This window comes from Cucurbita pepo, chromosome LG08 (genome assembly GCF_002806865.2).
Source record: "Cucurbita pepo subsp. pepo cultivar mu-cu-16 chromosome LG08, ASM280686v2, whole genome shotgun sequence".
Taxonomy (NCBI): Eukaryota; Viridiplantae; Streptophyta; class Magnoliopsida; order Cucurbitales; family Cucurbitaceae; genus Cucurbita; species Cucurbita pepo.
The window spans coordinates 1,078,059-1,098,434 of NC_036645.1; the positions used below are offsets into that span (position 1 = coordinate 1,078,059).

At 36.5% G+C, this 20,376-nt stretch overlaps 4 protein-coding genes and 1 pseudogene across 9 annotated transcripts; 1 reads left to right on the plus strand and 4 right to left on the minus strand.

Annotated features, from left to right (window-relative positions):
• LOC111800692 overlaps window positions 1-1,002 on the minus strand; it is a 4,322-nt pseudogene extending 3,320 nt beyond the window's left edge.
• A 1,655-nt stretch (window positions 1,003-2,657) lies between these two features.
• LOC111800162 (heavy metal-associated isoprenylated plant protein 35-like) lies at window positions 2,658-4,334 on the plus strand. The gene is made up of 3 exons (XM_023683754.1): window positions 2,658-2,736; window positions 2,821-2,905; window positions 2,990-4,334. The coding sequence occupies exons 1-3, from the start codon at window positions 2,719-2,721 to the stop codon at window positions 4,057-4,059; spliced, it is 1,173 nt and encodes a 390-aa protein (XP_023539522.1). The 5' UTR covers window positions 2,658-2,718; the 3' UTR covers window positions 4,060-4,334.
• On the minus strand, window positions 3,817-8,761 carry LOC111800161 (probable polygalacturonase). Of its 4 annotated transcripts, XM_023683751.1 has the most exons (9): window positions 8,366-8,761; window positions 8,177-8,285; window positions 7,967-8,037; window positions 7,498-7,815; window positions 7,297-7,417; window positions 7,024-7,198; window positions 6,840-6,910; window positions 5,682-6,360; window positions 3,817-3,899 (listed from the first exon to the last, which is right to left on the minus strand). In XM_023683751.1, exons 3-8 carry the CDS (start codon window positions 7,985-7,987, stop codon window positions 5,699-5,701), a joined length of 1,368 nt encoding a protein of 455 aa, XP_023539519.1. In that variant the 5' UTR covers window positions 7,988-8,037; window positions 8,177-8,285; window positions 8,366-8,761; the 3' UTR covers window positions 3,817-3,899; window positions 5,682-5,698. The 4 variants fall into 4 exon arrangements, with proteins under 4 accessions (XP_023539519.1, XP_023539517.1, XP_023539518.1 ...); XM_023683749.1 differs by lacking the exon at window positions 3,817-3,899 and having other exon boundaries at window positions 5,191-6,360; window positions 8,366-8,759; XM_023683750.1 differs by lacking the exons at window positions 3,817-3,899; window positions 8,366-8,761 and having other exon boundaries at window positions 5,191-6,360; window positions 8,181-8,283.
• Window positions 8,762-12,432: 3,671 nt separating this feature from the next.
• Window positions 12,433-15,596, minus strand: LOC111799831 (dnaJ homolog subfamily C member 12-like). 2 transcript variants are annotated; one of them, XM_023683309.1, is made up of 4 exons: window positions 13,442-13,943; window positions 13,319-13,370; window positions 13,156-13,223; window positions 12,433-12,959 (listed from the first exon to the last, which is right to left on the minus strand). In XM_023683309.1, exons 1-4 carry the CDS (start codon window positions 13,571-13,573, stop codon window positions 12,480-12,482), a joined length of 732 nt encoding a protein of 243 aa, XP_023539077.1. In that variant the 5' UTR covers window positions 13,574-13,943; the 3' UTR covers window positions 12,433-12,479. The 2 variants fall into 2 exon arrangements, with proteins under 2 accessions (XP_023539077.1, XP_023539078.1); XM_023683310.1 differs by lacking the exons at window positions 13,319-13,370; window positions 13,442-13,943 and adding an exon at window positions 15,467-15,596.
• A 484-nt stretch (window positions 15,597-16,080) lies between these two features.
• Window positions 16,081-17,291, minus strand: LOC111800963 (ethylene-responsive transcription factor RAP2-3-like). 2 transcript variants are annotated; one of them, XM_023684900.1, is made up of 2 exons: window positions 17,057-17,291; window positions 16,081-16,558 (listed from the first exon to the last, which is right to left on the minus strand). In XM_023684900.1, the coding sequence occupies exons 1-2, from the start codon at window positions 17,223-17,225 to the stop codon at window positions 16,128-16,130; spliced, it is 600 nt and encodes a 199-aa protein (XP_023540668.1). In that variant the 5' UTR covers window positions 17,226-17,291; the 3' UTR covers window positions 16,081-16,127. The 2 variants fall into 2 exon arrangements, with proteins under 2 accessions (XP_023540668.1, XP_023540667.1); XM_023684899.1 differs by having other exon boundaries at window positions 16,081-16,564.
• Between the last annotated feature and the right edge of the window lie 3,085 nt (window positions 17,292-20,376).

Genomic DNA, 20,376 nt, shown 5'->3' on the forward strand with positions numbered 1-20,376 from the left:
AAAAAAAAGGAAATTAAAAGAAGAAACTAACACTAAAGTTAAAGTGATCAAGTAGACAATGTAGAAGCACAAAAGAGAAGGGGGAGGGGCCTTAAGAATAATACTAAAGAAATCCATTGAAGAAAAACAAAGAAGATAAAACGCAAAACGAAAAGGAAGATTCCAACATCTTCGTCAAGATAAATCAACTAAACCATAAGATCTTCCTGAACCTAATAATTACAAGAACCATAATCGCAGAAATTCATACGCGAAGACTAACCAACATCAATTTCCATCATAATAAGGCACTTCCAAGTCCACCAAAAAAAAATGAAACAATTGACCTAAAAACCAAACCACGAANAAAAAAAAAAAAAATGGAGAGTTCTCCAAATTTCACATTGAGAAAAACATTGAGCCGGAACAACGGGAGTAGTGTACTCCAAGAACCGATCCAAATTAGTAGAATCAGCAACTCCACGATCAGAAACAGAGCAATCCGAGCGAGTGGACCAAGAACGACACTCATCAACCTCACTCTTCTCCAACTCATCGATCCTCGCAGTAGTAGCAGCAGCAACCTCCTTAGAATCCAAGGCAGTTTGCTTCTGCTGCTGCTGCTGCTGCTGTTGCTGTTGCTGCTGCTGCTGCTGCTGCTGCTGCAAACGACGCCGCATCGCAGGTGGATGATAGAACCGATTCTCCCCACGGATTCGGGCAATCGAAACACCACCGGAGACTGACATTGCAGAAAACCACACAGAGAATCAAACAAACACCAAAACCGTGGCAGCGTACACAAAAGGAAGACCAGGTTTCCTTGGATATATACACAGTGATAAAGACGATGAAGAAACTAGGGTTTTGCAAAATCTAGAGAGGGAAGATAGCTAAGAGAAACCCTTGAGCCCCATTTGTTGGAATTAGAGAGAGAAGTAAGGGAGAGGATTGGATTAGAGAGGGAGAGGATTGGATTAGAGAGGGAGATTTTAGGAGCAGACGCGTCCAGAATCATAATTTTGAACCACTTTTTATTCATCTTCCTCACCTATCTCCGTATCCCTTGCGTAATGGCTGTGGGGTATCTGCCTCTTAAATTACCATTTTCTCCTTCCATCTTTTCCTTTAATTGACGGATTTGTCCTTCCCAGTTTGACCTGCCCGGAATCTTCCTGCCCAGTCATTTTGGGCTTTATTGGCTTTGATGGGCTTTAATGGGCCGCTTTTCCGACCCAATCAATGCCTCAAATATGGGCTTTTATGAACCCAATTAATACCTACTAAACTTCAAGGACAAAAATGTCTTTTGCCCTAATAGTTGATTTATTGTAGTAATTATTGATAATCAATGTGAGTTCGTTAATTATACACCGTGTTAGGACATATTTCATAAACCAGCTAACAATTAGTGCGCCGGTGCTCTCACGATTATACTTGTCCAGAACATGTTGCCCATAGCTGCATGCCCTGACACGTCAAACCCTTTCTATTGCAAATCATGTCTACTCCTGTCAGACCTAAATCACCTCAGAATGTACTATAGGAAACCAAGTACTAGGGGTGTACATTCAACCCGGCAACCCGACAACCCGGACCAACCCAACCCGAACTATAAGGGTTGGGTTGGATTGGATTAGCATTTCTGGTAGGGTTGGGTTCATTTTTCTGAACCCGAACTGAATCAGTTCGATTTCGGGTTCATGGGCAAAACGCTCGAGTTGACCCGAGATAAATAAAATATATAGAAGTGTTATGAAGATTTTTTTCATATTAATGGGTTTGCTAGGTACTGAGGTTAGTCCATGAACATTTACGCTTATAACAATATTGAACTATATTAATTTGTTACCATTTTCGCTCGTTATTTTTTATTGATTTTTTTTTTTTTGTCAATAATTATAGATTAATTTGTGTTTGTTTGAGAACTTTTAATATATTTTATTTAAGATTGTATCCCAATTAATTATAGATTGTGGATAAATAAAACTTTTAAAAAAAAATTTGACAACCCAACCCGAAAATAGAGGGTTGGGTTGGGTTACCAATCCAACCAACCCGAACTTTTGGGTTGGGTCAAAAAAATCCCCCAACCCGACCCAACCCGGACCATGTACACCCCTACCAAGTAGTCATCAAACCTACCCCGATCAAGTATTGTAATCACTTTTGCCTACATGTTTTCAATGCAATTAACTTTCACAATACTTACTTTCAACAATTTTTCACACCCACGTTTTCTAATATATTTTCTCTCAAAACATGGCTCGAGACTCGACTATACATCCAACCAAGCTACTGACTTGCTCACTGATAATTGTTGTCTTAATGTCAAAAAAAGTGCAATTGTGATAGATGGCATGTGACAGTGATGCAACAAAGAGGACGGTCATGTAGATGGAAAAAATTTCTAGTATCGTTGCAAACATATAGATAGTTTGAATGGCCCGAATAGCCTTATATTCATAGTTTGTCACGTCAGTATCATTTTAAAAACGAGCTGCAGCCAAGTCGGTGGATTAGGCCGCATCTTTGAATGAACTCAGGTGGAGTCCGTAAAACCCTCGTCATTGGTTTCCTGGTTGATAATATTCTTTCCAAAATGGTCGGTCTTGGATTCCTTGCATGTCCCANTTTTTTTTCCCCCCCCCCCCCCTTTTAAATATTCCCATCCCCTCTTCTTCTTTTGCTTCTCTCAATAATCCCTCTCTTTGTGTTCTTTCCCCTTTCCTCTCCCTCATGATTCCCGAGCTCGAGGTATTCTTCTTGTTCGTGTTCTTGTTCTTGTTCTTGTTCTTCTTATGAACTATCATTATTTCATTCATTTATGTTCTTCTGCAGAAACCGAAGATTCTTGAGATAAAGGTTCGAATGGACTGTAATGGGTGTGTTCAGAAGATCAAGAAGGCGTTGTATGGAATCAATGGTGAGCTAAACGAACCGGGATTCTTTGTGTTTGTTGTTTTTCAAACGGTTGTGTCTTCTTCATCGATTTCTTGACCTGTTGCAGGCATTTACGATATCTACATAGACTTTCCCCAACAGAAGTTGACAATCATCGGATGGGCTGATCCAGATAGAATCATGAAAGCCATTAAGAAAACCAGGAAGATAGCCACCATTTGTTCCGAGTCTGAACAGGCAGATCCACAAGCTTCTACTCAACTCCCTGATAATCCACTGCCTATTGGTGGCGAAGCGGAAGCTCCTCCTCCGTCGCATGACATGGCGGTGGTCGATGGGCTACCTGGACATTCACATGCTGAGGTAGCACCTGGTCAAACGACCGTCCACGAAGCTCATTCGGGCCAACAGTTTGATTTGACCAATGCTACCGTACAAGCAACACAGCCTCTTGGCTCACATGAGGTCGGACAGGTTCATGTTACGCACAACCAGCCATCGGAACACGGCCATGTCGTCCACCAGAGTTCCTTGGAACCCGGTGTTGTCCACCACCTAGGACCAGAGCCTGGCCAGGTCGTCTCACATCAACCTGAGAATAGCCACGTGGTTCATCAACTACCAGAACATGGCCATGTAGGCCATCAACAGTCACCCATGAACGGGTACGTGGTTCACCAACATCAACCTGAGCATAGCCATGTAGTAAGCCATCATCAACCACCCGATCACGGCCACGTAATCCACCAACAGCCACCCGAGCATAGCCACGGCCACGTAACCCACCACCACCCAGCTGAACACAGCCATGGCCATGTAGTCCAACACCACCAATCCGAACAAGGCCATGGACGCACCTCAAGCCACAACTACCACCACAATATCCCAAGAACAATTCACGGGTCGACATCGACGCATCCAATGACAGTGATACACAGCTACAACACATACCAACCATCACCATACGTAACAGAGTACATCCGACCATTGACAACCCATAAGCCCTCCCCATACGCCTATGAATACATACCACAGCAGTCATCCTCCAACCATTATAGCCCGAGAATGGACCGTTACAACGACGACTATAACAACACAGGCATAAGCAGCAACAACAACGGGAACATCACATCAATATTCAGCGACGAGAATCCGAACGCTTGTAATCTAATGTAAAGTAAATTGAAGGGGAAGTGATTTAATGAAGGAAGAGTTTTTGATGAACACGCAAGAGAAGAACACGAATAAGATTCCAAACGTGGGAGTGGTGGGAGAATCTGATCCTAAAATTCTAAAACTTTTTGATGATGGGTTGATATGATAAACAGGGTGAAGAACATTCTTGTAAAGGCGACGTAGGGAATCTTGTAAAGTTGTAAAGATTTTTATGGCTTCAATGGCTGACAGATGTTTACAGAAACAATGATTTTTATAGCTTTAATATTTACTGATATATAACACCCAACCCGAGAGAATGAATCTCACAATCCACCCCTCTTCGGGACCAACGTCCTAGCTGGCACACCGCTCGATATCAGGTTCTAATACAATTTGTAATAGCCCAAATCCACTCCTAGCAGATATTATCTTTTTTGAGCTAAACCACGTTTGTTAGGGAGAGGTTTCCACACCTTTATGAACAATGTTTCGTTCCCCTCTCCAACCGATGAGGGGATCTCACGATCCACTCCCTTGGGAGCCCAGCGTTCTCGCTGGCACACTGTTTGGTGTCTGAAAGTCCACCACTAGCAGATATTATCTTTTTTGGGCTAACCCTTTCACGTTTCCCTTGAAGGTTTTTAAAACGCGTTTGTTAGGGAGAGGTTTCTACACTTTACGAGCAATGTTTCGTTCCCCTCTCCAACCGATGAGGGATCTCACGATCCACCCCCTTACCTTAGGAACCCAGCGTTCTCGCTGGCACACCGTTCAGTATCTGGCTCTTATACTATTTGTAACCGCCCAAATCCACCGCTAGCAGATATCATCCTTTTTGGGCTATCCCTTCTAGGTCTAGGCTTTCCCTCACGGTTTTTAAAACAACACCCTGATAAACAATGTTTCATTCCTATCTCCAACCGACGTGGGATCTCAAAGTTTAGTCATACGACCACATAAAAAGGACAAGATGACATCTAGTCAATTACACAGCAGCAGCATGTGACAGATTCCAATACTAAATTAAGAACAAGCAATAGTAAAAAAACACAATCGACCATGTGAATAATGTCTGAAAAATTCAAAATATTTTAATCCAGGGAAGAACATCTGAAGAACAATGAAAGACAGTGTACATTCAAACATCAGTAAGAGACAAACCAGTAAGAAATCGACATGTGGAAAATGTCATGACAAAAAAAAAACACCGAGCTTAATTCACTTAACAAGCAGCAAAGTGTCACCAAGATCCCTTTATTCCAATCACTTGGCTTCACATGAATTGCTTTTCACATCAACAAGAGTTTTATCCTTTCAGCTCTTCACAACAAATGAACAATTTACAGTGAACTTACAAAGCACCAAGCTCTTGAGGGGGGGAGAGGGTGAAGGGAATAATTTAAAAAAAAAACGCAACACAAACGAAACCGAAAGACCTGTAAAAATCACTACCAAAAATTTCCTTACACGTGAATGAAGAAATCGAACTGTACAAATAAATCTGCAGACCGAAACATGAACGAACGAACGGAATTCTAAGAGAATGAAGAAAACAAGTAATCTAGACATGTGGTTTTTATTTGAAAGAATCTTGCTTGACTTGGAGAAGACAAGGGTTGAAAATATATATATTGTTGTACCTTGGATGGCAAAGGCTTCATAAAACAGCAGCTTTTCCAGCTGAATTCGCTGCTAATGAAGAAATTGAATATCGAGTATCGAGATCAGAACAGGGCGCCGGGATCACGGATTCCGAGTACCCAGAAACATCTGAACAGATCCAAGAAGTGGAAGAAGATGAATTCATTGAAAAGGTAATGTTGGATAAATAGATTGAAGTGAAGGGAGATTCCTGTAGCCCAGTGAAGTTTCCAGCAATTTTAATGTTTGTGCCTCGAACATTCTGCAACGTTATGTCCTGCACGATCGGAAGTGCGTTAGGATCGAACTCGTCGTCTGGATGTGACCCGAAATGACCCGAGGCACTGAATCCCGTGGATATGTTTTCCATTTCAACGTCTGATATAACTATTCCTTTAATGTAACCTCCTCTTCCCTTGGTAGTTCTGAATTCAATGCCAGTAGACGAGTTGTACAAGTGCACGTGCTCGACAAGAACATTAGATATCCCACCAGACATCTCGCTACCAAAGGCAATGGACGAACCTGAAGACGACTGAAGGTGGACGTTTCTGATGTGTATGTTTTTAGATGGTCTACCATAGGCTATACCATACTGATCCCAGCCACTCTTCAAGACGATGGCGTCATATCCCGTGGCAATGTTGCAGCCCTCTATGCATACATGATCAGAAGAATCTGAAAGCACCAATCAAATTTTATTTAGAAAAGGCGTCATCGCCTTATTAAATACAAGCAAAAATGAACGAATCGCATCGTACTTCTAGATTTTAAGTCCGGGTTTGATCATCATTAATGAATCCATGAAATGTATGTCGAAACATTACCCCACAATAAATCATTCTAATCATGATGCTATCCCACTACGTGTCGAAAACTCCTAACGAGTCATCTTTTCTAGACTCAAACCCGAATCATAAGAACTTGTTTTCCTTAAACGAGCTAACGACATTTAGCAAACTGCCCTTGATATCTTTCTCGATGGCATCTTCTCCTGAGCACTACGTGGTGTGTGTGCGTGAGAGACAGAGAGAGAGAGAGAGCGAGAGATCGATTAAATGAGATATTCTTCAATGGTGCTCGAGCCATTCGGCCAGAGGAGCCCACACCAATAGTCGAACAAATGACAATGAGGAAGCTAAGAAAGCATTACAAACCTGGGACTATTCCAACAGTGTAGGGAGATTCAGAAGGTGCAGAGACAGAGATGTTGAAAACATAGACATTACTGCACATGAAACACTTATGTTTCAATACAGATTCGCTCACAAATACGAACAACGTGAAACGAACAAACAAAGGCAGAAGAAACTGAATTCTAGTAGCTACGTTACGACATACCTGCAGTAAACTGGATGGATATTATAAGCAGGAGTATTCAAGAAACTGAGATTCGAAACAACTACATATTCCGAATCCTCAAATTCCACGAGGTGAGGACGGCTGTAGTTTAAGGAATGAGAGGTGAACCAATCCCACCAAACCAAACCCTGTCCATCAATGACACCATCATCACCTAGCACATCGAAAATCAAGACAATAACACATGTTCATACGAGTGAATCGCATACGCAAAAACTAGATTCTAAATCAAGCGTCGAACAAACGACAAACCTGTTATTACAACATCGTGTAAATTGTAACCATTTATCAAGCTCCGGTATCGTTTCCCTGGAACTTCAACGCCTCTACCATACGAAGGTAACGGATTGACAAGTTCCCAATGGGACGGGTCCTGTGTTTAAGAGACGATCGATAATTACAAAACAAATGCCTAAAATCAAACACTTTGTTCATCCAAGAATAAGAACATACCTGAGAGCCAAGAATGGTAGCACCTTTTTCCAGAAAAAGGGTAAGATGGCTAGTGAGATTAATGCTTCCAGTGAGCCATTTTCCCGGTGGAACATAAAGCTGAGCTCCACCCTTATCAGCAAAGGATTTGAGATAGAAAATGGCGTTTTGGAAGGCAATGGTGTTGAGAGTTTTGCCATCACCAACAGCCCCAAACTCCAAGATAGACACACTGTGTGGCCTTGGATCTAATATTGGCTTAGAATTGCACTGTCCGGAGAGCTCATCACCAATAATCTTCGCAGCATTGCTCAATTGTAGCAACAGCAGCAATGCCACCTAAAGAATGAACCAAAAGAAGCTTAAAAAGACAACAATGGTGGAAACCCAGATAACAAATCGCCCAAAATCGCAAGAAAAAACTAATCCGACAAGATGAAGAACAGATCAAAGAGGAATTCAGAAGAACATCAAATCTGGAAATCAAAACCTGCGAGAAAATCAACATCATCAAGGAAAGGGATACAAATCAGGAAAAGTCAAAAAGGGTTTCTGGACCATCTGTAAAGAACACAGAGATGAAACAGATGGTGAAAGACATTGAAAAACAAGGGTAAGAACAAAAGGGGTTCTTCAGAAATCGACATAAAATGATTCGTAAAACAAAAAAACAAAGAAAACCCAGATAAAAGAAACGTACTTACTAGCATCCTCATTGGTCAAAGCCAGGAACGACAATGACCAAAAAGAAGAGAAATCGAGATGAAGAAGAGGCAAACCAGCAGCAAACACGGCAAGGCAAAGGGGAGNCTAAAGGGGTCGCACACCGACTCAACGCTTCTCCATGACTCTGTCCATCTCAAATGCACAACCAAAATCAAGAACTTACATAAGGAAATTGTAGGGAAAGGAAGGAAACGAGGGCAATATACGCTGTAAAAACGACAGCCGAGAGAGAGAGAGAGAGAGAAACAACCAAATCCACCCCAAAACTAAAAAGAAAGAAAAGAAGGAAACGGGTGAAGAAAATCTGCCTTGTTCTTGCTTGGGAGAATAAAATCAAAAACAAAAGCAAGGGGAAATTTTGATTAGCAACAACATTAATTGCCACTAATTGGCAATTACCCTGTTTGTGAATATGATTAATAACGTCTATCGCCGACAAAATTGTTTGAAACGGCCCTCCATCACAGCAAAAGGGTTTTGCCCTATGCCTATGTCTTCTTCTCCTGGACTTAAAATTTGGGCGTTTCGCCTCCAATGCCCAAAAGAGAGAGAATTCGATGACGTTTGTTGAATCCACAAGGGCTAAAAAAAACCAAATAACCCAACAAACCAACCCTATTTTTTCATTGTCTTATCCCAATGGAACAACTCCCATAGAGAACACGGAACTACAACATACCCGACATGACACGACGACTCCTAGTAACTAGTCGATGTATGTTCAAAATTTTTCAATACGATCCCACACGGAGGAGCGTCAAATTGTAAAATTATCGACTCGAATAATAAGACGGGACGAGTGACGCCTGTGTGAGAAAGGGTGCATGGGATGGGAGCAATGAAAGGGCATGTGGGTTGACAGAAGGAGAGGAGAGATGGGACCCATGATCAATGATAGCGGGGATGCCAGGCTGGCATCAATCAGTTGACAGAACAACATCACCCAACAAACAAACACACAAAACACAAAACACAAAACACACTAACGAACACATCTTCTTCCTCTTCCTCCTTTAATTACTATGTTTTTTTTTTCTTATTTTTTACCATAATTATCCCGAGTAAGAGAATACTACCATATCCGAATGAGAGCAATCCTAAAAATAAAATGACTAAAAAAATGTTTAGAACACTTTAAAGTCACTGTCTATACTAACAAGATGTACCGTCTTTTTTTTGTTGAGATCAATTCTAAGTTGGGTGACTATTTGAGAATTTTTCTATAATACATGTGAGTAAGGACAAAATATACGGTAAATACTCGTGTTGGTCGGTAAAAATAGTTTTCACTCTTAGAAGTTAAAAGTAAGTAACATGGCTATGAAATGCAGGGGAATATCGAGCTAATCACATGCCGAGCTTGAATTCAAAATCCTGGGTATTGATCGTTACAAGAAAAAATACCGTTTCTTTTAATAAATGTTTAAAAACTACTACGAACGTTAAAGAAAACATTAGAATGTTAAATAAAAAATCGTCATGGTAAAATCTAGCTCGTTCAAACTTAATTCAAACAAGTATTTTAATCATCACTGGATCTCGATATTTCGTCCAATATTTTAATAAAAACAATTATATTGTGAAATAATATCGTATCAGTAACGTTTAATTTTAAATTAAAATTATAATAAAGCATATATTCAACTTATTCTATAGCTATAATCTTCATAATTACATCAAAATATATGTATATTTGCATTAATCAATGATCCTTTGACAAAATGATTGATATATATATATATATATATATATATATATATGTAATATTGTGACCAACTCATTGATGTATCATCCTTTTCATTATTTTGTTTTATATGTTCAATAAAAGGAACATGAAATAATTCAATTTTGGGATAAAAAAAAAACAAAAATAAATTGGTATACGATATAATTGTTTGATGAAATTCCAACTCGATAAATTATATTATATAGTTTTTAAACCACTTTATCGCAAACTTATTAAATGAAACCGTCACAACATTCATAATTATAAATTCAAAATACTTCTTGTGAGATCCGAAAAAGAAGAACAAAACATTTCTTATAAGAGGTAGAAACCTCCCATTTGTTTTTAAGACGATAATATGTAACAGATCAAAGAGATAATATCTACTAGCGATAGACTTGAATAAGTACACTTACTCGTTTCTTTCCGACCCTAAGAATAAAAAAGAAAAATCTTATAATTTGGAATAAAAATACACTTAAATTTTTTTTTAACAGCTTTAAAAATATTTATTATTTTTAAAATTTTTATGAGTATTAGTATTTTAAAATAAATTAGAAAGATTAATTTAACTTTTTAATTGGCAGTGGTGGGTGGCTGATGAGTCAGACCAGTCAGACACGTCAGCACATGTACAGTCATATAATGTTTNAGTTTTTTTTTTTTTTTTTGTTGGATGCGGTTACCGTTAATTTGTAATAATAATTATTATTTTGAGTAAATATATTAATTGGTATTAAATGTTTATGATATTTCAAAAAATATAAAAAAGTTGAGACCGTTGATATTAGCATTGGAGTTTATTTTAGATTTCAAACAACTTAATCCATAAATAGAAAGGGAAAAAAATATTGGTTTTATTCTTGCCTTGCCTTTTGTGGAAAATAAATCAAAATTTTTAAATATTTATTTTATTTTCATTCTTACTTTTAAAAATATTTTATTTTAGTTGTAATTATATTAATATATTAACATTAACCCTGTGGATTAAATTGTTATTAGGTGACAAAATAATATGTTAAAATTAAAATTCATGAGAAAAATAAAAAATTTAAAAGCTTAGAGACTCAACAAATTTTAAAGTTTTTAAAGTTCAGGGACTTGTCTGACCAAAAAAACTCTATCTCTACCACTTAGCTCTCTCTCGCTCGTTCTCTCAAATTCCTTTAATTTAATTTTACACCCGCTCGTCATCTTTTGCTATATCGACTTGTCTTCTTTTGTTTATCTCGATCATTTTATGCATGTGAGTACGAGAAAAAAATATTGTAATGAAATAAAATTATCAAATTCTAAATTAATTAAATGGAAATTAAATTGGCAAAAACGAAATCATCCCCACAATTAATTAATTTGTGTCTTCTTTTACAAAACAAGGAATACATGATAATGGAAAGGACACCACACCATCCATACCCTCTTCTTGTTTGTCTTCAGCTATCCAATATATATATATATATATATATATATATATATATAATTTAATTTTATTAAAATAACACAATCTATTTGAACAGCAAACTCACTCATTTTTTATAGAGAAATTTTCTAAAATCATGAAACGGGTAATTCCGTCTTTTAACCGTTATTCTTTCGCTCTCCTTTCAAAACTAATTTATTACTTTTTTTTTTTTTTTTTCTTCATCGGATGAGTCAAATTCGAGAGGAGTTAAAAAGAAAAACATATAGATATGATTTGAGAAGTGAAACAAAATAATTGAAATAAAAATAAAAGTGATTGATTTATGTATGAATATTGAAGTTCAAAGGCTAAGAATCATAAATATGGGAAAATAAATAAATAAATAAAAATATAAATAGGGTGTGTGGTGGGGAATTGGAAGGCTGAATTTGAATGGACAAATGAAACCAAAAGCTCATTCAAAGAGAGACAGTTCCCACTCTTGGGAGTTGCCTCAATCAGCGACATGCCCACATGATACCTGAGTCTAGAATAGGAATGGAAATTATCTCCTAGGTCAATTTTTATACTTGAAATTTTAAAAAATTTTCTATATTATTTCGAGAATTACCTCCTATATCAATTCCTATACTCGTAAAATTATATTTATTTTTATGGAGACTGAGGGGAGGCAGAATATGAACGGGAACTGCCTCCTATGTCAATTCCTATACGTTATGAAATTTATTTATTTTTGTGGGGACTGAGGGAGACATGACATGAAAGAGAACTACCTCCTATGTCAATTATTATTTCAAAGAATTTTTTAATCAACTTAATTTTAATAATAATAATAAATTAGTATAATTAACATAATAACTATCAATATTAGAATAATATTAGAATAGTAATGAACGTACCTATTGATTAACATTCTTAAATTTGTGGAATTTAGTACTTAAATTCAAGTATAAGGAAGAAAGTTCTCTCCCACTTTAATAAGATTTGGAACTAATCCTAAAACATTTTAAGAACAGGCCAAAAGTTAATCAAAAGACAGCGGGGAAGAATTTGCTGTAACTTGAAAAACTCTAAAACAGTGTGGAAGAAAGAATTTAGTTGCTCAAAGAAGGAAGAAACGAGTTCTAATCAATGGGGTTTGCTATCATTTGAATAAACAAAAGCTGATTGTTCCTGTAAATGAAAGCTTTCTGATCTAACCTCAAACAATGGGTACTCAAACTTCCCCCTACCTTGTTCATACTTCAACGAATTCCCCGATCGAAAACACCGAAAATTCTGCGGTTTCGGGTGAATTCGGGTTCGAAAATGAGGGTACCCTTGACTTACATAATCAGAAGGGTTGAAGATTGGGGATTCTTTGTGGTTTATGTGATGGAATCTGCTGGTGTTCTTCAGCAAACAATTCTCAATCACATTTGATTCTTCTCTCAATCTCTCCTTAATGTTCTTGACGCCTCCATGTTTGTTGTTCTTGTTAAAGCTTCCCAATACATTCAAGGCATTCAAGTTTGTATAAGGAATTGTGTTGCAATCAGGGCAGAATTTCTTCATTCTATCCAAATCAAATGCCCTTCTCTTCACATTATCACTCAAACAAGCATATCCCTACAGATACCCATTCAAATTCCTCAACCTCTAAATTGATATTGCATTAAAGTTCATCAAAGATCACGAGTAGTTCATGATTAAAGAAATTAAATGCAAAACAAACAAACAAACGAACAGTGATCCAAAATCCATTACAAAAAAAGAAAAAAGGCAAAATCACAAAGAACATTTCAGAAAATGAATCGAATCGAACCTGAGAGACAAGCTTGAAGGCAAATTCCGCTTTGGGGTGAGGGTTTTTGTCTGGATGAAGTTGGAGAGCTGCAAATCCAAAGCACATTCTCATGAACAGAAACGAAACAATCCAAAAACTAAACAGAATCGCAATGGAAAGAGAAAGAAAAGGGAAATCCCACCAAGCTTAAGATATCTCCTACGAATAGAATCGATTCCAGCATCTTCTTCGACCTATCAAAACCGATTAAAGAACAAAGAAACAAACAAAAATCCATGAAATCAGAAAAACAGGGGAACCATACCCCAAGAAGGCGATACCAATCGAAGAAAGGGCGGCTAAAATGGCGATGAGCGCAAGAGACAGTACGAGCGGAGAAGGAGAAGATTTCAGAGGCCAAATGGGATTTAAAATCGCAACCGGAATCGGAAGCCATAAAGAATGGCGATGGCTGGAATTTCTGCAGTTTCAGGTGGCGGAGGTTGAAGAAGAAGACGAAGAAGAAGATGGAGCGGGGAAACGGGAGGAGGCAGAGTGAATAATTTGATTTCTTCTGTGTTTTGAAAGTGGGTTCAGTTGGTTTTGGTAATTTGGTAATTCGGAAAGAAATCCGAAACAATAAGCCAACAAAAATTTGACACGTGGAATTTATCAATGCTATATCAGCCGTTCATCTTGCATTTGGTTTCACCTCAACCGTCATCAATTATATTTTCATTATTAATTTATTTTGATCTTAAATTTTCTTTAATTTAAAATCTAATTTAATCTCTCCCATTAAGTCAACATGATTTAAAATCAGAAACGAAACGACTTAACTCTTAAATTCTAATATACAACAATTAACTTTTTTTTTTAATTTATTTTAAAAGAAAGCGAAAGTATTGATTATATATTGTAATGATTTATTTTATATAGTTGTAAAATATATTTGAATGTTAGGTTATTTATTGAAATGTTTATCCACATAAATTAGGTATTTGTTCTAACCCATTAATATATATGTAAATTGACAGTTATATTTATATCAAAAGGTTGACAAGTTTGAAACATTAGTGTAAATTCGTTTTTAGTAAAGAATTAAGTTTTTTTTTTTTTTTATAAGTAAAACATAAAACATTAATGGTAAAATTGTGTGATAGGATAATTAACTTGAACTAAACAATTTTGAGAAACTGTCTTCCAAATTGAAATGAGAGGTCTTTGATGATGAGAAAGTGGTGCATAAATGCCTATAGGTATGTAGGCAGAGCATATCATAAGGGTAGCAATAATTTGGTTGGGTACCAAACTCAACCCAAATAAGAACAGCTGAACCATACACCAATTTTTTATCCGCAAATCTAATACCCATTGGAAATATAAAAAGGTGGAAAGGGCAAAAGAGTAGGTGAAATTAAAACCCAAATGTCTTAATGTTTCATTTATCTAACAATATCGATCAGTGTAGGGTGGGGGAGTTTGTTTTGAATAATGGAGTAATAATTTGATATGAATTGAATGTTCTTTTTTCTCCAATTTCTTCTTCTTTTTTTGGACACTAATGGCCCCCAAGGTTTTACCATCTCATATTTTCTTCTCCGTTCATCCTCTCCCTCCTCAGTACTTTTCCATGCTTCATTTATTTTAAGCCGCACAGTTTAATAATTGTCAAAAATTAATGCAAGAGTCTGGTTAATCATGTTTGTCCGCCTGAATCACTCTCTGGCAATTTGACCGAACAAATGTAGTGATGTGAGGTGATGTAACTAGTGTATCTAAAGATTTTCTACCATAGAACTTATATTCAGTCTATGAATCCACAATTGTCAATTCAAAGTGGACTTTGGTGTTAAAACTTAGACCAAGGGTGTCTATTTGGGGAGACTCATCAGGTACTAATTACCATCCTCAGCTAAACCAAGTCCTGACGACCCGTTTCTCCAAAACCATCATAATTAGGTCCTTCCTCCTTATCGATAGCCTCAAATGACTACATAACTTTGTCTTATGTATGGAGGAAAAAAAACCTTGAATATTCTCTAATTAGATTATAATTCTCCTTAGTTGAATTTTCTTAAACCAAATTAAATTAACTTGTTTGATTGATCATAGTGTTACTAATCTCTCCATTAGAACATAATCAATCATAAAATGTTACTAGTCTCTCCATTAAACATGTTCTCAGTCAAGTTGATCGATCATAAAGTGTGCAAATGACAAGAAACCCAAATGCGAATATATATATTAGTTAAAGAACATAAATAAAATAAAATTACAAGTCTAACCCAGCAAATGATATTAGAAAGGAAAAAGGGATTAAATGGAGAAATTTGATAGGGCCCCATACCGGAAACGGACGGGCAAGCTCCCCAAATGATCCTAGTAGGGTGGGCGCTCACTCGCCTCATGTACCGTGAGTTCATAATAGTAGCATCCGCACGACAAGTCATCTCTAAACGAGCATTGACCCGTCATCATTTACTCCCTAACAGGTAAGACAAACATTTCATCAAGCCCCCCTACGCCTATTTATAGGCCCCTCATCCCTTCCCTTCCGTCAATTTATCGATGTGGGATCGCTTCCATCCTCCAAGTCTTAACGGCCTTAAGCCCAACAGAGATATGCCATCAATATAGTATAGTAATTTTATATTTTTTATAATTATTATTGAATTATGTTTAAATTCATCGTTATAAATTAAATTTAAATTTTATTTTTCTTAGATAATGGGCCTGCCAAGTTATATTTTGGCCCAACAACTTATTTTTCTTATTAGGGATCATTATTTTATTATCAATTATAACCATAACATAACATTAAACTTCACAAAAACACAACCAAAATACCTTAAACTGTTGTTTGATCCACAACACAAACACGCCATATACTATAACCAAAATATAGACTAAAGGGTACTGCACAAATCCCAATTTTTTTTTTTTTTAAATAATCTATTTAGTCAAATTTTTAATAGTGATCATTAGAGACTCCGATCTATCTTAGATGGTTAGAGTATGCGATTTTGATCTTGATAGGCGAGAAGCTCATCGACCCACCAGAGGTCTGGTGTGGGTTCTGGGTCGAGACACAAAAACGATTCCAAGCGCGAGATTTGGTCTTTGAGTTCCACGTCGGTGGGTGTGGCGAGGGGTTGGGGCTGTAATGGAAGTGGCGGCGACGGCGGCGGCGGTGGCGGCGGGTGAGTGAAGTTGAGTTTGGCCTTTTTGCCTCTGATTCGTATGGCAGCTTGGTCGTAGGCTCTGGCGGCATCTTCGGCGGTGTTGTAGGTTCCAAGCCAAACACGGTAGCCCTTGTGTGGGTCTCGAATCTCGGCGGCCCATTTGCCCCATGGCCGCCGCCGGATTCCTCTGTATTTGTTTTTGCGAACTCTCTTCACCTTCTCCTTTTCCCCTGCTTCAAATTCTTCCGGCTTCTCACCTTTCACTGATCAATATTAATCAAAGATTATGAAGGATGAAAAGAAAAGACCCAACTCGACTAATTTAGGGAATATCATAGGTTTATAATCTACAAACCTTTTGGGAAAGCCCAAAGCAAAGTTAGGAGAGCTTATGTTTAAAATGGACAAAATATCATACTATTGGAGAATCGTTCAATCGTATTCGACTAACGTGGTATCTTAACCATGCCCTAAACTTAGCCATAACTAAGACTCCAAAAGAAAAGAAGTCGAGTCTCGATTAAGTGGAGGCATACTTTGTTCGAAGGGAGGTATAATTTAGGGAATGATCATTAGTTTATAATTTAGAATACTATTTGTATTGAAATGAGACCTTTTGGAAAAGTTCAAAGCTAAGCGATGAGAGCTTATGCTCAAAGTAACCATTGAGAGAGAGTCGTGTTCATCTAACTATGATTATACTAACTGTGGTTTAATATTTTGATTTTTATATTAATTTTTTTTTTTTTTTTTACCTTGAGAGAGTCGACTCTGAATCTCCAGACCATTGGCCGGATTGTTGGGGTCGGTTTTGCCGGACAGGTCGGAGAAGGTGTCGAGTTGGGGCCAGAGGTGGTTGTCGACGACGGACTTCCCGGAGGATTTTGGTTGGACGAAATCGGAGGCCATGGCTCCACCGCACATCTTTATCAACTGAGAGAGAGAGAGAGAGATTTCAGAGAGATTTGGGAGAGAAAAAGAGAAAGGCGGGCAGCGAGAAGAGCTTGAGAAGTGGAGAGTGAAATGAAAGGGTATTTATAGTGGAAGAAGGCGACGGTTATAACTCCTTTTATTTATTTATTTTTTATTATTTTAATAATTTAATTAGTTTTATATTTTTTTTAAATTTTAGTTTTTAAAACATTTAATTTCTCAATTAGTCAAAATATTATCTTTTTGTTTCTTAATATTCTTAATATACTCTAACTTATTTTTAATACACATTTAAAAATGAGTTTCTATCATTAGTTTATTGCTAATTTTTCAAATAAAAATGATTACTAAGAAAAAAAAAACGGTTATTAAACATTATGAATTAATAACTTTAAATTTGTACTGGTCCATGGTCGTCAAAGGTGAGGTAACAATGACAGAATTCAGTTCTCATTGATGGTGGGCAACGACAGTCGCTAGAAATGAAGTGACAGTGGTTGACGATGGTTGCCCATGGTCGGAGGCAAGTACCAAAAGAAATGAAGGTAGTGTGAGGGTATTTTTGGTCATTTTGATACTCCGTTTTACGTTTATCTCTTTAATTACTTTTTGCAATGGCCGTTTCATTTACTTCAAATTTTGTGCCCGCCTTCTCTCTCCCTCATTCCCACTCGCCTGCCCGCTCCCTCACTCTTTATCCTTAATTTCTGCGTCTTTCCTCTCTGTAACATTTCTAATGAAATCATCTCTTCAACGGACAATTTTATGTCACGAGAAGCCAATGGTAACACAAAAACGACCATTTTTTTATTTTTTTATTTACTTTTTTTTTTTTGGTCCATCAAAATGTTCTTTTTAGGTTCCTTTACTTTTTATAAAATAATTTTTTAGTCCTTACTGTTAGAATCCGTTTTAAAATCAATAATACTTCAAGTTGAAAATGACTTTTTAAACCCTTATTTGAAATTCTAGATATATTTTTATACACTATATAATAAATGAATTATATAATATTTATTTAAATATTTAAAATGAATTAAAATCAATCAACTATTAATTTAACTTAAGTTTTTAAAATAAAAATGCAATTTAATTACTATAATATAATATAAAATTGATGTAAACTATAAGATAAAATAAGAGTTTCTTTTATTAAAGTTAAATTAAAAAAAAATAATAATTAAACTTGACATTAGAAATATAATTTTAATTTATTTAAGATGGAAACCACCGTCTATAATAAATAATTAAATATATTAATACTAATCAACCAAAAATACTAATTAACATCACGATTTTAAAGCGCGTATACTAAGGAGAGGTTTCCACACACATTATAAGAAATGCTTCGTTCCCCTCTTCAATCGATGTCGAATCTCACAATTCACCCCCTTAGGCNGTTTTTTTTTTTTTTTATAAGTAAAACATAAAACATTAATGGTAAAATTGTGTGATAGGATAATTAACTTGAACTAAACAATTTTGAGAAACTGTCTTCCAAATTGAAATGAGAGGTCTTTGATGATGAGAAAGTGGTGCATAAATGCCTATAGGTATGTAGGCAGAGCATATCATAAGGGTAGCAATAATTTGGTTGGGTACCAAACTCAACCCAAATAAGAACAGCTGAACCATACACCAATTTTTTATCCGCAAATCTAATACCCATTGGAAATATAAAAAGGTGGAAAGGGCAAAAGAGTAGGTGAAATTAAAACCCAAATGTCTTAATGTTTCATTTATCTAACAATATCGATCAGTGTAGGGTGGGGGAGTTTGTTTTGAATAATGGAGTAATAATTTGATATGAATTGAATGTTCTTTTTTCTCCAATTTCTTCTTCTTTTTTTGGACACTAATGGCCCCCAAGGTTTTACCATCTCATATTTTCTTCTCCGTTCATCCTCTCCCTCCTCAGTACTTTTCCATGCTTCATTTATTTTAAGCCGCACAGTTTAATAATTGTCAAAAATTAATGCAAGAGTCTGGTTAATCATGTTTGTCCGCCTGAATCACTCTCTGGCAATTTGACCGAACAAATGTAGTGATGTGAGGTGATGTAACTAGTGTATCTAAAGATTTTCTACCATAGAACTTATATTCAGTCTATGAATCCACAATTGTCAATTCAAAGTGGACTTTGGTGTTAAAACTTAGACCAAGGGTGTCTATTTGGGGAGACTCATCAGGTACTAATTACCATCCTCAGCTAAACCAAGTCCTGACGACCCGTTTCTCCAAAACCATCATAATTAGGTCCTTCCTCCTTATCGATAGCCTCAAATGACTACATAACTTTGTCTTATGTATGGAGGAAAAAAAACCTTGAATATTCTCTAATTAGATTATAATTCTCCTTAGTTGAATTTTCTTAAACCAAATTAAATTAACTTGTTTGATTGATCATAGTGTTACTAATCTCTCCATTAGAACATAATCAATCATAAAATGTTACTAGTCTCTCCATTAAACATGTTCTCAGTCAAGTTGATCGATCATAAAGTGTGCAAATGACAAGAAACCCAAATGCGAATATATATATTAGTTAAAGAACATAAATAAAATAAAATTACAAGTCTAACCCAGCAAATGATATTAGAAAGGAAAAAGGGATTAAATGGAGAAATTTGATAGGGCCCCATACCGGAAACGGACGGGCAAGCTCCCCAAATGATCCTAGTAGGGTGGGCGCTCACTCGCCTCATGTACCGTGAGTTCATAATAGTAGCATCCGCACGACAAGTCATCTCTAAACGAGCATTGACCCGTCATCATTTACTCCCTAACAGGTAAGACAAACATTTCATCAAGCCCCCCTACGCCTATTTATAGGCCCCTCATCCCTTCCCTTCCGTCAATTTATCGATGTGGGATCGCTTCCATCCTCCAAGTCTTAACGGCCTTAAGCCCAACAGAGATATGCCATCAATATAGTATAGTAATTTTATATTTTTTATAATTATTATTGAATTATGTTTAAATTCATCGTTATAAATTAAATTTAAATTTTATTTTTCTTAGATAATGGGCCTGCCAAGTTATATTTTGGCCCAACAACTTATTTTTCTTATTAGGGATCATTATTTTATTATCAATTATAACCATAACATAACATTAAACTTCACAAAAACACAACCAAAAT

What these genes read in the sequence shown, in the direction of transcription:
- LOC111800963 (XM_023684899.1), bottom strand. Translation starts at nt 17,225, where the DNA reads ATGTGCGGTGGAGCCATGGCCTCCGATTTCGTCCAACCAAAATCCTCC. An exon ending in TCAGAGTCGACTCTCTCAAG is followed by an intron (nt 16,565 to 17,056) that starts GTAAAAAAAAAA and finishes AATATTGATCAG; the next exon opens with TGAAAGGTGAGAAGCCGGAA.
- LOC111800161 (XM_023683751.1), bottom strand. Translation starts at nt 7,987, where the DNA reads ATGATGTTGATTTTCTCGCAG. An exon ending in ATCCATCCAGTTTACTGCAG is followed by an intron (nt 6,911 to 7,023) that starts GTATGTCGTAAC and finishes TTTCATGTGCAG; the next exon opens with TAATGTCTATGTTTTCAACA. An exon ending in CACTGTTGGAATAGTCCCAG is followed by an intron (nt 6,361 to 6,839) that starts GTTTGTAATGCT and finishes TGGTGCTTTCAG; the next exon opens with ATTCTTCTGATCATGTATGC.
- LOC111800162 (XM_023683754.1), top strand. An exon ending in GGCGTTGTATGGAATCAATG is followed by an intron (nt 2,906 to 2,989) that starts GTGAGCTAAACG and finishes GACCTGTTGCAG; the next exon opens with GCATTTACGATATCTACATA.
- LOC111799831 (XM_023683309.1), bottom strand. Translation starts at nt 13,573, where the DNA reads ATGGCTTCCGATTCCGGTTGCGATTTTAAATCCCATTTGGCCTCTGAA. An exon ending in ATTGGTATCGCCTTCTTGGG is followed by an intron (nt 13,371 to 13,441) that starts GTATGGTTCCCC and finishes CGGTTTTGATAG; the next exon opens with GTCGAAGAAGATGCTGGAAT. An exon ending in CCTTCAAGCTTGTCTCTCAG is followed by an intron (nt 12,960 to 13,155) that starts GTTCGATTCGAT and finishes GGGTATCTGTAG; the next exon opens with GGATATGCTTGTTTGAGTGA.